General features: G+C 41.5%; 1 protein-coding gene across 1 annotated transcript; it reads right to left on the reverse strand.

The window, feature by feature from the left end:
* Positions 1-1,726: 1,726 nt before the first annotated feature.
* On the reverse strand, positions 1,727-6,989 carry Hand (heart- and neural crest derivatives-expressed protein). Its single transcript, XM_043413911.1, has 3 exons — positions 6,583-6,989; positions 4,163-4,878; positions 1,727-2,235 (listed from the first exon to the last, which is right to left on the reverse strand). The coding sequence occupies exons 1-3, from the start codon at positions 6,662-6,664 to the stop codon at positions 2,056-2,058; spliced, it is 978 nt and encodes a 325-aa protein (XP_043269846.1). The 5' UTR covers positions 6,665-6,989; the 3' UTR covers positions 1,727-2,055.
* Between the last annotated feature and the right edge of the window lie 6,830 nt (positions 6,990-13,819).

The raw sequence follows: 13,819 nt of genomic DNA on the forward strand, positions 1-13,819 counted from the left end.
CTGTGCTGCATCAAGATCCAAGTGAGTTTACGGAACATCAGTCTCACGTAAACGAGTACCGTATACAAGTAAAAAATCGAAAATAAATACCGTGACGAAAGTTTACACGAGTCAGTACCGGAATAAGGCGTAAATACTGTAATTTAAAAATTCTAGCGAGGCGAATTACGCTCTCATGTTTTGTTTTTAATTTGGTAACTGTACAGTAAACTGTCATATAAATTTTCAGGAGCAAGTGTTGTATAAAATGTGTCAGTGCACGTGCTCAGCACGCGTCAGTTTCTATACAGAAACGACAAGAAAAATGGAAGATTTCACAAAAAATAATATTGTGACAGCAGACGGTGAAATTTATTCTGACAAATGATTATTTATATTTCCCCAATTTTTCTCTTGTCAAAAAAACAAAAAATTGTTAAAACATTTGAAAATTGGAAATCGTTCGTGTTCAAAAATTCAACAAAGATGCTCCGTCACTTTTTTGACAGTGGAAATGTTTTCTTCGTCTACTTCTGACTTGTTTTTTCTCAAGTGTCGTCGGTGGATATTCCCTCGCAGAAATTCGATACCATAATCCCGCGTGGATGTTCCGTCTCGACGCTCAGTGTCTCGACTACCCTCATGAATTATCCGGCTCCTCCTGTCAAATTCTTCTCACTGATAGTTCCTCTTTTGTTAATTTTTCAACGACAAAACTCATTTTATGGCAATATTTTTTCATTAAACGATCCAACCACAACTTTTAACCACCATTTTTTTGAATTTTTCATGACAACCAAATTTGAACGTTCTTTTGGTCGTTTTGCACAGATTTTTAATCCTTCGTCACGTCGATCGTTCGTATTTACTTCACTGCGACGGATGGCCCATCAATAACCGTTTCGTCGAGTGTAGGGGGCGCTTCATTGTGTCGAGAGCGCGAGAGGCGAAGAGGGAGAGAGAGAGAGCGAGAGAAGAGTGTTTACAATGCGATACAGGAACGTTGACGAGTAACAATAACACTCTCGAAAGCTCATCGGAGGATGGTTTGTTACATTTTACGAGACGATCGAGTCAGCGAAAGGAGAAAAGAGAGTCCGAGCAATAAATAAGAAAGACGAGATGGTCGATCGACGCCGACGGCCGCTGTATAACTCGAGTCGTTCGTGTCACATTCGAGCCAAGTTTACAATATTTTAATGTGTACAATGTGTTCCTATCTGCGTTGCGGCATAACAAGACTTCACTTTGAACAAAATACTGGAATTAAATGAATTTTCGTAACTGTGGGAACCGCCCGGATGACGAGTTTTCGAGGCTCAAAAATTGTAAATTTGTTCGAAGGGAGCCCGAGAGAAAATCAAACTTTTCGACAAAAACGCAGCATCTTTAAGGGAATTTAAAGATTTCACTTGATTTTTTACATTCTCGGAGCGCAGGTGGAAAAATGTTATCCCGAGAAGGGCACGAACAACGAACCTCTTGTTTGAAAGTATCTGACATTGCTACCGGGAAGTGTGCATACGAGAGCATGGCTTTTCTATCGTATCGTTTACACTTTCGAGCGAGCCCCGGCTCGAGTTGCCGCGCGCCGAAAAGAATCAAAGGAAAATCCCAAATCCGATCTGGCCTCCGTTGGGAGCGTAGAAAAACAGGAAAATAAGGAGAAAATTAAGGGGCTGAGTGTTCACGGAAAAGGGGAAAAAGGGAATGGAGAAAGTAGCTCCGTTAAATTAATTATCGTATTTATTGCTCGTTCGATTGAAAACACATAAAATTACAACGTTTCTTTATACAAAACTTTACAAACTTATTCGGCGTTTGAACTTCCATTTGCGACGAAAAAATGTCGATTTTTTCGCACAAAAAACAAGCCTTCTCGTCGCCCCTAATACTCTTTGGCATTTTAACTGTACGCGACACGTAAAATTTAATATTTACAAAGACTGAGAAACTCCTTTACCGCAACGACAATTATTTACAAACAAATTTTTCACAGTATTTACATCCCCACTCGAAACATCGAAACACCGGGATTTTCAGCTATTTTTAAGGGCTCCAGAGCACAGAAACCGACTACTGCATGTGATTGATCGATTGCACCGATATCGACGACGTTATCGTCGTTCCTGGCGAAGTCGTCGATTCCTGCTTAAGCTCCAGTGCCCACATGTGCTGTGGCCAGCCCGTGCGCCCTTTTCCCTTCGAAATTTCCTCGTTCACGTAATTCATCACGTTCTGGTTACAAGTCTCGGTCTGCAACAGGACAAAAATGTTGAAAATTATGAAATGAGGGTAGAAAATTCGAAATTTCGGTTCCACGTTTCTCGAGTTTTATTCAACTCCGCGCGCGCCCGGGCCCATCGAGCAAATCCCCGCGCGACTGAACCATCATTTTTTGCCTCTTGAATGAAGCACTTTCAAATTTATTTTTACAGTCAGATTGAGTTAATCAAATAAATTCATTATTCTCGTCACGTAAACGCTCTCGCTTTCTCACACTTTTTGTTTGCATATTGTCCGGACTTCCCACGTATCGGTTCTACGAAACTCGAGACTTAATCGTCCATCTGATGTACGCGTTACGCACTTTTTTTTCCAGTTTTCAATTCGACACTCCAAAGCCTCGGACTTTCGTACTCCGTGAGAGATTCACCGGGAAAAAATTCCTACTAAAAAAAACATTGCTCCCACAAAAATAATATACGGACGATTATTTTCGTTCCCTTTTCCCAACAGCGTCAGTGGACTCGCTTATTTTTTACGAATATCGCAAATTTCGTATTGAAACTTTATTTTTGTTTAATTTTACACAATTACAATTCCAATTTTTCTATTGCAACGAATATTCCACGTTCGTTAATTTCATTTCAACTATTTTTCGTTGGAAATAGTTTATAAAAGTAATCTGGAGAAATTCCCGATGAAATAATGCGAAAGCAAATATTCGAGTGTTTCAGTTCGTTAGAAAATCGTCTTTAATTTGAGGTCCTTTCGAGTGAACGAAATTAGGAATGAAATTAACTCGAGTCAAATACTTTTTTCCCATTTCCATTAAATTAGAATGTTAAAAAATCACATATAATTTATAATAGATATAATAAATAATTACGATTCCCCATCAGAAGGGTCTAATTTCGCTCGATCGAATTTTTTGATGGAATTTAAAAACTGTTATTGCCTTATCAGAATTAAAGATGTCTTCGGGGGCAAAAAATTTGACGGTGGGTTTGAAAAGTGAAGAAAAAAGAAATGCTGAGTCTCGAGATTTCAATGCCGCACGGTCCTCGCGCCTCAGTTTACGAAGTGTCTCGAGATATTATGATGTAAACAGACGTCTCGGTATGTGCCGCGTAGCGAGAAGACTAATGTGGAAAAACGACGCGTCGGAATCTCTCGTTATTCTCGTCTCGTTACATTTCAGTCTAAACGCACGTTTCAAGTGTACAATTTATAGGGTTTCGAGCAACGAGCTGACGTTTTAATTCGTTGCGTCAAACTCATCGACTTTGATATGAAAAAAAAGAAATAAGAAGTTTTTCGTTCGATCCAGCGTCCCTGAGTCATTGTTTTTTTACACTCGTTCCACAAACTAATTCACGTTCGAGCAATCAAAAAATTCATGAGATTTAATTCTTCGAACGAGGTCAACGATTCGTCGACGAATTTGAGCCACGCACATATCCGAAAGTTCGTAAAAATTTTCTTTTTTTTTGGAAAAACTTAAAAAATTGCATTCTTTCTGTATTTTTATTTGAAATGCGAATTCGATAGTACGAAAAATGCTACGATCGAACTCATGCAACGAATCGACAAAAAAATTCTGTTTGAATGCCAAATAAGTGTTCGCGAAGCGTTTCGAACTGCGCGTAATTCTTTATGAACGATGTAATTGAGTTTTCTTTGTACGAGAACTCAAAAGTTGTCTCTTTCTCTCTCTTTTTATGAAAAATGCTGATTGTTCTTTCGTAATTGGACTCCGAAAAACCGAATCGAGTGAATAAACAGACGGTAAATTTGTTAATTATCACGACGAGTTTAATTCTGTCCAGAGCTCATAATTCGATGGTAATTTGCATTTTTAACAAAACTATCATCGCATGCTCCGAAATGAGGAAAAAATGCTTTGATCCTCCGGCAAACTCCTCCGGTAAAGAATGAAAAAAAAAGAAAGCGAGCTCACCAAATGTTGCTGAGCTTTGGTGCGTCGTCCGTTGGAGAGAATTTCGGCGCGGAAGGTTTGAGGCTCTTCGCCTTCGTCGCTTTCGAGAACGGCCATGAGGTAGCCGATGTAGGAAGCGGCGAGTCTGAGAGTTTTTATTTTCGACAACTTCGTGTCAGCGGGAACGTTGGGGATGCAATCTCTGAGGTCGGCGAAAGCGTTGTTGATGCTTTGAGTGCGTCGGCGCTCTTTTTTGTTCGCGGTGTTTCGGCGTTTCGGTCTGACGACGGGCTCGCGTATTCCGGCGTGAAGATGATGGTGCTGGTGAAGACTGAGCTGGCGGTGAGCAGGGTTCCCGGACGAAGTGATCATCCCGTCGATTTGATGCTGGAGCATCGGAGCGCCGCTGGGGCTCGTGGCAAAATCGATTTCTCGTTGCTCCTGACGCCGGAGCTCGACCTCTTGCAGCTGGGCTTCGTGCTGCTGCAGCGAATGTTGAGAGTAGTGAACCCCGGACGCGTACAGCTGTTGGCACGAGGCGGCGTTTTGATTTCCGGTGTAATCAGCCACTCCGCCGGTATAAACACTCCCGCCATCTTTTATCCCGATCTCTTCGATCACCAGAGGAGGCGTCGAGGCTGCTGGACTTCCGGCTCCTGAACTCCCGCCCGATATCCCCGAGTCCGCGCCTCCCCAGTACGTTGATTGACTGTCGGCGTCGGGGAGGCCGATCGTCCCTGAAAACAGTCGCGCCATCGATTGATCTGCCGAACTGAGTGCTCGGAAGGTGGAGAAATCGAGCGGAAAATAAGTGGAAACCGGTTGAGAGTCGGGAATCGACGCTTTTCGACTCGAATTTCGTTGAATCAGGCAACGGAGCGACGTCGTCGAACGTTTCAAATTCTCATCCCGGGAGGAGAAGAAGCTCGATATTTTCGTGTCAATGGAGCGACACGCCAAAAGTTGCAACGAAACGAGAGGCTCCGGGGCGTGAAAATTCGCCGAGAATTAAGGAAATTTCTGCAAACTCGATCATCGAACGGCGCGTGATAAATTAATTTTAAAAAATTAACGACATTTGACGGTGAAATAGACGAAAATGAAGTGAATTCGCGATTTTAGAAGTCGGCCACTGACGTCGATCGGCTGACAAGAAATTGAACGGTGCGAGCACAACAGCGAAGTGAAATGCTCGAAACGTTTTGACTCGACGAAGCGTTCGTGCACGGAGAGAATTAAATTCGAAAAATGACAGATTGGGAACTTTTACCGGAGTATTTGAAAAATTTTGACCTCCCGTCTGCTATTTTTAGCCTTATAAAACTGTGAAAATTCCCCAAAATCTTTCAAATTTTACGCACTCCCTTACAGGAATTAATACTTCTCCTTAACTCGTCCCTGCACTCGAATATATCGCGGTAAATTGAACAGTGAATTAAACCCCAAACACCACCGTTCAATTCCCTTCGCGTGCGTCGAAGCGGTGCGAAGGGCTCCGAATCCTTAAGGAAGTTGAGGCATTACAATGAAAATGATGTCATCGCTTTTAAACCGATCGGTGCATCTTATAAAGTGAAGTGTACAAAAAAATCAGTTGAATTTTCAGACAGTTTAGGAGCGTCGTTGCTGAGAAAAATCAATAACAATTTGGGCCAAACGACGCGTAATCTTACGGAAGTAAAGACACATTCGGTGATATCTTCGTTAAAAATGATGCTAAAAATATGAAATTTTTTGGGCAACGTGAGCAAGGCTGGCCGAATAATGTCAATTTTTTTCAGATTTATTAGGAGATTTGCTGAGATTTTATTAAGCAGGGTGGCTACCGACGACACAACGTTGCCATGCTAAACCATGCTAAAAACATTAAAAATTCCAAAATGATAAGAATTTAATAAAATTTGATGAACATATGCTTTAGTGCCAAATTTGACAATACAAATTTTTTAAGATTTTTCTTCTGTACAGTTATCGAGTAATTGATCACTAAAGTTCAAGTGTATAAGCATGGCGTTTCCATATATATGTGTATACATTTCGGGTATAAGAAATCTGCTTTAATGCGTAATTATTCGATAACTGAGCAGAAGAAAATTTTGAAAAAAATGGTGTCTTCGCACTTGATGTTGAAGAACATTATCGCCAAATTTGATCAATTTCGAATCATTTTGACGAGTGTAGCCACCCTCCTTAATAATAATCTGTTTCCCGTGCAGTTTTTTGAGGCCAGGATCGTGACCGTTCATGTATTCGAGCGAGCTTCCACCAGTTTATCGTCTTTTTTCCCAACTTTTGTTTAAAGTGTATGCAACATTGCCAAAGTGTAAACTGGCCTAACTTTTGAAAGGTACAGGTCATGACTTTTGGGTAAAAAAATGACCGTACAGCCTCGACTTCCTTAAAATTGGTGCTAATCGCGTTGAAAATCGTGAGAATCTTACCGTAAGGAAGTTGCGTAACATAGTTGTAGGGTTGATGCCACTGTGGATAATAATCCGTTTGCGATTCGTATCCGCCGATCATGTTTCGTCCAGTCGATTCGGCAGGTTCGAGGTTTTCGCACGAGAAAAGGGGTCGCGGCACAATTTGCCAGGTAAATGCACAGCACGATTTCGGAAATTCACTGGCTCGGTGGGGTACGAGAATTTTGGGATCACTGATCGAAAGGGGTCTCTCGGAGTGGCGAATTTCGACGGTCGTTCTCGCGCGGGAGATCGAGAGAGGAGAAAATCGTTTTTGGGGACGCGTGCGCGTTGTTAGCGATGCTGTCGCAGTGACACTGATCCTCGAGGGGTGTTCCTGTCACGAGGTTCTTTCGGCCGTGTGCGTGTCCTCCGCGTTCAATCGACTCGGTCCATGGACACACGGATATCTCGTAGAGAGAAAAATCCCCCGAGGAGCGGAGACCGCGAGCTGCGAAAGGGCCGCGATCCCATTGGACGAAAGGGGCGACGCCTCGGGGCGGAGCCCTGACTTCGCCCACGCGTCCCGACGCCTCCGGCTAATCGAGCGGGTGCACGGGGACGTTTTTCCTTGTGGGAACGCGCGTATTTTTCTTGGAGCTCGCTCGTACGGGGAGCTCTGACTGCAAGAGGGGCGCAAGTTCCTCCGTTTCGGTCGGCGCGTCGAAAGGACCGCGCCATTTTCGCTCTTTTTCGTCTTCCAGCATCCAGACTTCTCGCTCGCTCTCTCTCTCGGGCTTTTCCCCTTCCACTTTCTTCCGATTCAATTAGTAAATTGCTCTATCTTACCGCAATAAAGTGGGGATGATTTAGAATCGCTCTGACTTTGGACCAGTGCGCGTTCCCTGCCTCTCTCTCGCTCTCTTTATCCTCTGGCACATTACCTCGATTTACGAGCGCGATAAGACTTCTGACTCGGAAAATAATGCTCGCTGAACTCGGATACGTTCCGCACTGCTCTCGCACTCCCTGAATCGAATAAAAATCCTTTTTTCTATCATGGACCGGCTCGTCTGTGCTTTTTCGCGAGAGCAAAAATCTTCAGGAGAGGACCTTAATTGCCCGTGAGCTTTTAACGTTAACCTCTTCACGGATTAACGAAATCGAGGCTTTTTCGAATGACGATCCCCCTCGTGCTCTTGGGGGATCGAAAACCGTTGGAAGTTTATTCCGAATCGCGATTTTTCTTCTGGAACGTCGTGTGATCATTTTATTAGGGAAAAAGAAGAAATTTCATCCCGATTTTGAGTGAAAATTCACACTCGAAGAACACGTTCCTTGGCACATTCGATATTCTTGGGAACAAACTCGTATTTTCACATCGAACATTCATTATTTTACGAATAAGTCGGACACATATTTTAAGGTAGCTCACGAACGAAACGAATTTCTTAAGAAACTCTGGAAATTTGACACGCGTATCAAATTTATTTTTTATTTAGATAAACGTGCTTAAATATGAAGAAAAATACACGGAAGTATTGGGACTATGCGCAAAAAACTGTTTTTCTTTCCATATAACGAATGAACGCTTCTTACGAAGTTTATGAAAAACGTGCGCAGCAACAATTAAGCATATAATGAAGATCTGGGGAAAAATTCGAGACGGTTGTCTCACTAGTAATAAAGATATATTACGTTAAAGATTGAACGAAATTGGTAAGGAGCATTTGCTTATTTCCACATTTTGTTCCTTCTTGGTTTGGTTTATTCCTGTCATAGTCTTTTATCTTTTTATTAATACATTTTTCTTGAACCATTCGCTATATAGCGAGTTTTTACATAAGAAAATATAATATTTTCGCCAGGGACGAATAGAATTTCGGGGCTCATTTTCATTTTGTATGAAAAAAAAATTCGTTTTCATTAACGGCTTGTAATTTCATTCCCCATGAGATTAGTTGAAAAAATTTATTTATAATTTCGAATAAATAACTCTGACATTAATTTAGAGTGATAATATTTTTAATCAGGAAGTAAAAATCTAGCCAATTCGGACACCCATAAAATACGATCCTTCGGGCATGATCTACGTTAATTTTTATGGTTTAAAGATTGTTGTGAATGGTTTTTTTAAATCTTGTGATGAATCGAACGAGACAAAGTTGTAATGCCGGAAAAAAATTTTTTTTTCGAAGGCAATAGACTATGAAAAAATGCCAAGGTTCGAAAATTTTCGAAAATTTTCGAAAATTTGAAAAATCGAAAAAATGACCTCCATCGACGGGTTTGAAACATGTTTCACGCGATTCTGAGTCGAATGAGACAAAGTTGTAATGACCGAAAAAAAAAAAAAAAATTTCGAAGGCAATAGACTATGAAAAAATTTTGAAAATTTTCGAAAATTTCAAAAATCAAAAAATGACCTCCCTCGGACGTTGCCTGGAAAGATCGAGAGCAGGAAACCCATCGAGCTGTAAAATAATTCATGACGTTTGAAAGCATTATAGAAATGAGAAACAAAAAGCTGCGACGTAAAAGTGCATGTTCGAGGATTGGTTCGCGAGCGACTGGCGCCGACCTCCCTCGAGCACGCGCTCTTTTACACCAGGATGCGCGTCGTCCTCTTTTCCTGTCGATTTTTCCGTCTTCTCATCCACCAGATGAAAACTCCAGGAGCGAAACTCGCGACCGTAATAAAGTGTAACCGGAGGAAAGCGAAGACACGCGCACACATGTCAATGCGTTCGCGTGTTTCCGTGCCAAAAACGATTTTCCCTCGACTCAGAGTCGCCCTTTTTTCTCAATACGATCGCGACCCCCGGCGCCATTACTGCACGACACAATGCACCAAACTTCGTTTCTCTGTGTACGTAATTTCCTTCCCAATATCTTTAGAGACTCGCTCGATGTTACGCGCTGATCTGGACGACACATGGACTGTCAAAAGCTGCACGCTCGTAGAGATCCAAAATGCGAATGAACTTCAGAGGTTTAGTTTAGATTATATTTTTTTATTTTTTACATTTAGATTGAATTTACATTAAATAAATTGATTTAGAGATCCCATGCTTCGGAGGTTTAAAAAAAATGGATTTTTCGAATATTCTATTGTGGCTTTAACGAACGATGAATAAACCGCTGGCGCTTGTCTCGGCCTGCTGAAATTACTGGCCTGCAACTTGAACCACTGGGGCTCAACGATTTTTCAAAAAAAATGCGACTGATTGAATTATAAAATGAAATTGAATGTCAAACGTCGATTCCTAATGTGGAAGATCTCGTCGCTGCGAATTTATTTCAAGCGTTTTTACATCGAGTCGAACAATCGTCGCGAAGGCAGACGCCGAAAAAGAGGATCGGAACGGAGGCAGAAAAAGAATGATCGAGTCCGCGATAAATGATAAGAGCGTGAAATGGTACGAAGAAGCGAAAGCGAAGGGCTCAAGTGGTTGCACGTGAGGAATAATTTTGCTGGATTTTCTCGCACGGTCTCGCAATGTTTTCTATACACGAGTAGAATCAAGTGGCGTCCTTTCGGAGCGAGAGAGGAGAGGAACGTCAGCGACTTTTCTTCTCGAGGGTGAATCGCACTCGTGAGTTTGGAGAAAGAAATAAGCTCGTAAATCGAAAAGGAAAGAGACCGAGAGCGATTTTTGTTGGCGCCATCGCGAAACTCGAGGTTCCTCGTCGTCCTTGTTCTCGCTCAACGCCGACTCTACCACGTGTCTCGCATTTATATAAGTTTTGAAAAAGAAGAAAAATCAAAGGGAGAGAACGAAATGACGCGACGAGGGCCCGAGGCCGAGAAACGATTCTCGGCCGTCGGTCAAGCGAGCCATTCCTCTTCCTACTTTTCGACAAACCCATTTTTTCAAATTAACAATTCTCGAGTCATCGTGGACGGGGCGTTAATTACCGCGTTAAATGTGAGGCTTCTCGATCGGCTCTTCGACATTCTAGGAGGCAATTAAACTCAGCACACCCAGCACCACACTGGTGCAAATTTGCACTTGGACTGATCGATAAAAATCATTGAAATAGTTAAAAAATCAATGTTTATTATAGAAAAAGTGGGCAAATCGAAGAAAGCGATTTTGAAGTTCTGAACACTTGAAATTTTCGCGGATGCAAATTCGCACCGGCGTCCTCTCACGGGTTAAGGACTTCGACGTGTTTTTTTATGAAAACTCGTCCGAATCTCGGCCTTTTTTCTCTTCACGAAGATTTTACGAATCGACGTAGATTCTGCATCGATCAAAGTTCCATTAATCGTCTTCCAAGTCTCGCCAATGGAGCTTCCAATCGTCGAGACACTTGACAATCATTCGATCCTGCACAGCCTCCTTTTTGAGCGTCTCTCCGAATAAATTCTCCCGTGAATTCGACTCAAGGGACCCGGAAGCGGTGTCCCCGAGAGCATTTATCCGCCGATTAGAGTGACAGAGATTTAAAAATGAGGGAAGAAGACCCGTTTAGGTTGGGAGCGACTCGTCGTGCGGGATCGTATTTCGTGTAAGAGATCCTCGTGACGATGGTCAACGCCCACCGTGTCGGCGAGGAATACGGGCTTACGGCTTCTGCTCTCCGTTGGCCCAGCGTAATACGAGAAGACGAGGGTGCATGTTTCTCCACGAGGGATTCGCTTCCTTGCTCGTGCACCTCCCTAAAATACGAAAAATCCGTTAGATTTTATTATTCCAATAAGTTGACGAATTGAAAATTTTCGCGAATCTTCTTGAGCGGAGTTTAATTAATCATGCGTGGAAAATTTGAAGAGGTTTCGCAAACATGGGCTCTGATGGAAGCTTTCAGAAAATTGCGGACTTCCACAATAAATATATCAATTTCGAGACTGTGAATCATCGGCATATTTCGCCAGAAGTTTAATACCGTCTTAAGCTTTCTGTTAAAACATTCTATTGTGCAAAGTTGGAAAATCATTTTTCCATAAAATATACCCTTGCCTTAGTCGCTCGCGAAGTTGCGATTCGTCAAGATTTTTTGATCGACTAAAAATTGAGCAACAAAACAAAAGAAGCATCAAAATACATTTCACTTATTTTTAGTTTCTGGTATATTAGTAAAGAATCAATAATCAACCGGCCATATTTACACTAAATAATAACCCTCGAATGTATCATAAAGCACGTGAACATTTAAGCGTTTTGAACAAACATAAAAAAAGACAAGACAGAGGGAAAAATAAAAAATAAAGAAGAGAGAAATCAACAGTTACGATCGAACTCTTATATCGCGAACATTGATTAATTAAATTATTTAATTAATCAATACAATGATTATTTAAACGAATCGTCTCTAAATATTTATTAATTAGGCTTAAGAAAATAGTCCATAATATTGAATTCAACTTGTTGAAGTTTTCGAGTTTTTTCTATCATCGTTCGATCGTACATCGATTTATTGAGTTAATTGAATAACAAATGAGTTTTTGACGTTTTTTTAATTCTTGGCTCAATAAAGTACTTATTGAGGCACGTTTTAGTGTTTCAATGTACAGGCAATAAGTGTCGGAGGAGAAATTTTGCCGGAGACTACAAACGAAGCGGGCGTGCATGCGCGCAGAGACGGCGGTAAAAGTTTAATTGACGTTGCAAGTTCTTTGACACAGAGGGTCAAAAAGTAACGATGAAATTCGGTTTTTTGCCAGCTCGAGTACTCGAGGGGGCGCTGCGCTGTGGGAAAGAGGCAGATAAAGCCACTCGAGATGATCTCGAGTTAATTTAAGCCGAGCGATCACGCACCTTGTATTTTCGAATTGAAAAAAGCTTCGAATGGAAGAAAAGAGGGGAAAGAGTTTTTTTAATTGGCATTCGGTCACTGAACATCGGTGGAAAATGTTGCAAAAGCAAGTTTACTGAAGAAGCTTCAAAGAGGGAAAAAATTTCAAAAATTTTATCGAAAATCGAGAAACCTTCGTTGCCCCCCTATTCACATTTGTTTTCGTGTTTATTGGCGTTTAAGGATTCGGGTAAACGCGATAAAAAATGAGAAAGATGGGAGGTTTCGAGGCGGACTCCCGAAATTAATAGTGATTACAGCGGAAGTTGAACACTTGATGGGAGCTCATTGAGAAAAGTGTCCCGAAATTTCGTCAATGACAGAGTGACGAAGAGTCAAATCATAACATTGTTGAGGCGAGGACACGTGGACCGAGAGATGTTTACACATCTTTTTAAGGCTGAAGAAAGGGGCACCGCTTTTTCCATCACAAAACCAACGAAAAAAGGGCATAAAAAAGAAAGAGAAGGAGAAAGCCGAAGCCGGGCATAAAAACTCGTGCCACCCACGCTCCCACCAACACCTGCAAATCATTTCTTCCTTCCGGTTGCCTTGTTTCTTACAAAATGGGGAATAAAAACCTCGAAACTTTCGGATACGATCGACCCGCCATTCCGATCGAGCTCCGCAAGCTCGACCTTTTCTCTATCGAAATTTCCGGCCGGGGCATTAATACTCGGTAACGCAATAAACTATATTTAGTAGACCGGAGGAGGCGGCGTGTACACATTTAAGTAGCTATACGGCTCATGATTTGATATCTTTCGAAAGGCCACATGGCCCGCGGTTCCGCTACGGCCTCGCTTCGTCTATATCAATCGCGAACGCCAAACTCACTCTACGAACGTTCTCATTTTTTAAAGCCCATTATTCAATAAAAATAAGAACAATCACTCGTGCTTGAGTTATCTACAAAGATTTATGATTTTTCGACCAATCGTGACCTTTCAGTTCTTTTTTATCAAATTCGTCGAAATCGTTCGTGCTTTCTTTCGCACATTCGCAGCTGTCGATAAAATATTGTTGGTGTGCCCAAAATCTGGAGAAAAACGTTGAATATTTTGAATAATCATCAACTCAATCATAAAATCTGAATTCATCGATTCCACTTGGTCAAATGAAACCAAATTATTCGAGAGTTCTGCACGGAGAGAAAAAATAGTAAGAATTACTATGCCCCCATAAAATCAGGCTTCCGTACCGCTAATTTTGGGAGTTTTTACCAAAAACAATGTAATTTCCGAGTCAATTCCGAATGAAAACTTTTCAATTGCGTATTTTGCTGTGACAAGGGTTTGAACTGTGCTATTTTTCCTACGTAGCTCGCCGAGGAAACATTATAAAATTTTTGTTCACCCGATGATGAAATGTAAAGTAAAATTATTAACCCGTGACAGGACACTGGTGCATTCGAAATTCCTTTCCTCAATTTGGCCATTTTTCTATGATAAAACTTGATTTTTTAACTTTTTCA

Source organism: Venturia canescens, chromosome 3 (genome assembly GCF_019457755.1).
Source record: "Venturia canescens isolate UGA chromosome 3, ASM1945775v1, whole genome shotgun sequence".
Taxonomy (NCBI): domain Eukaryota; kingdom Metazoa; phylum Arthropoda; class Insecta; order Hymenoptera; family Ichneumonidae; genus Venturia; species Venturia canescens.

Coding starts and splice junctions, on each gene's coding strand:
- Hand (XM_043413911.1), bottom strand. CDS start 6,664: ATGATCGGCGGATACGAATCGCAAACGGATTATTATCCACAGTGGCAT. Junction 4,879..6,582: donor TGTTACGCAACTTCCTTACG/GTAAGATTCTCA, acceptor GACTGTTTTCAG/GGACGATCGGCCTCCCCGAC. Junction 2,236..4,162: donor CCAAAGCTCAGCAACATTTG/GTGAGCTCGCTT, acceptor GTCCTGTTGCAG/ACCGAGACTTGTAACCAGAA.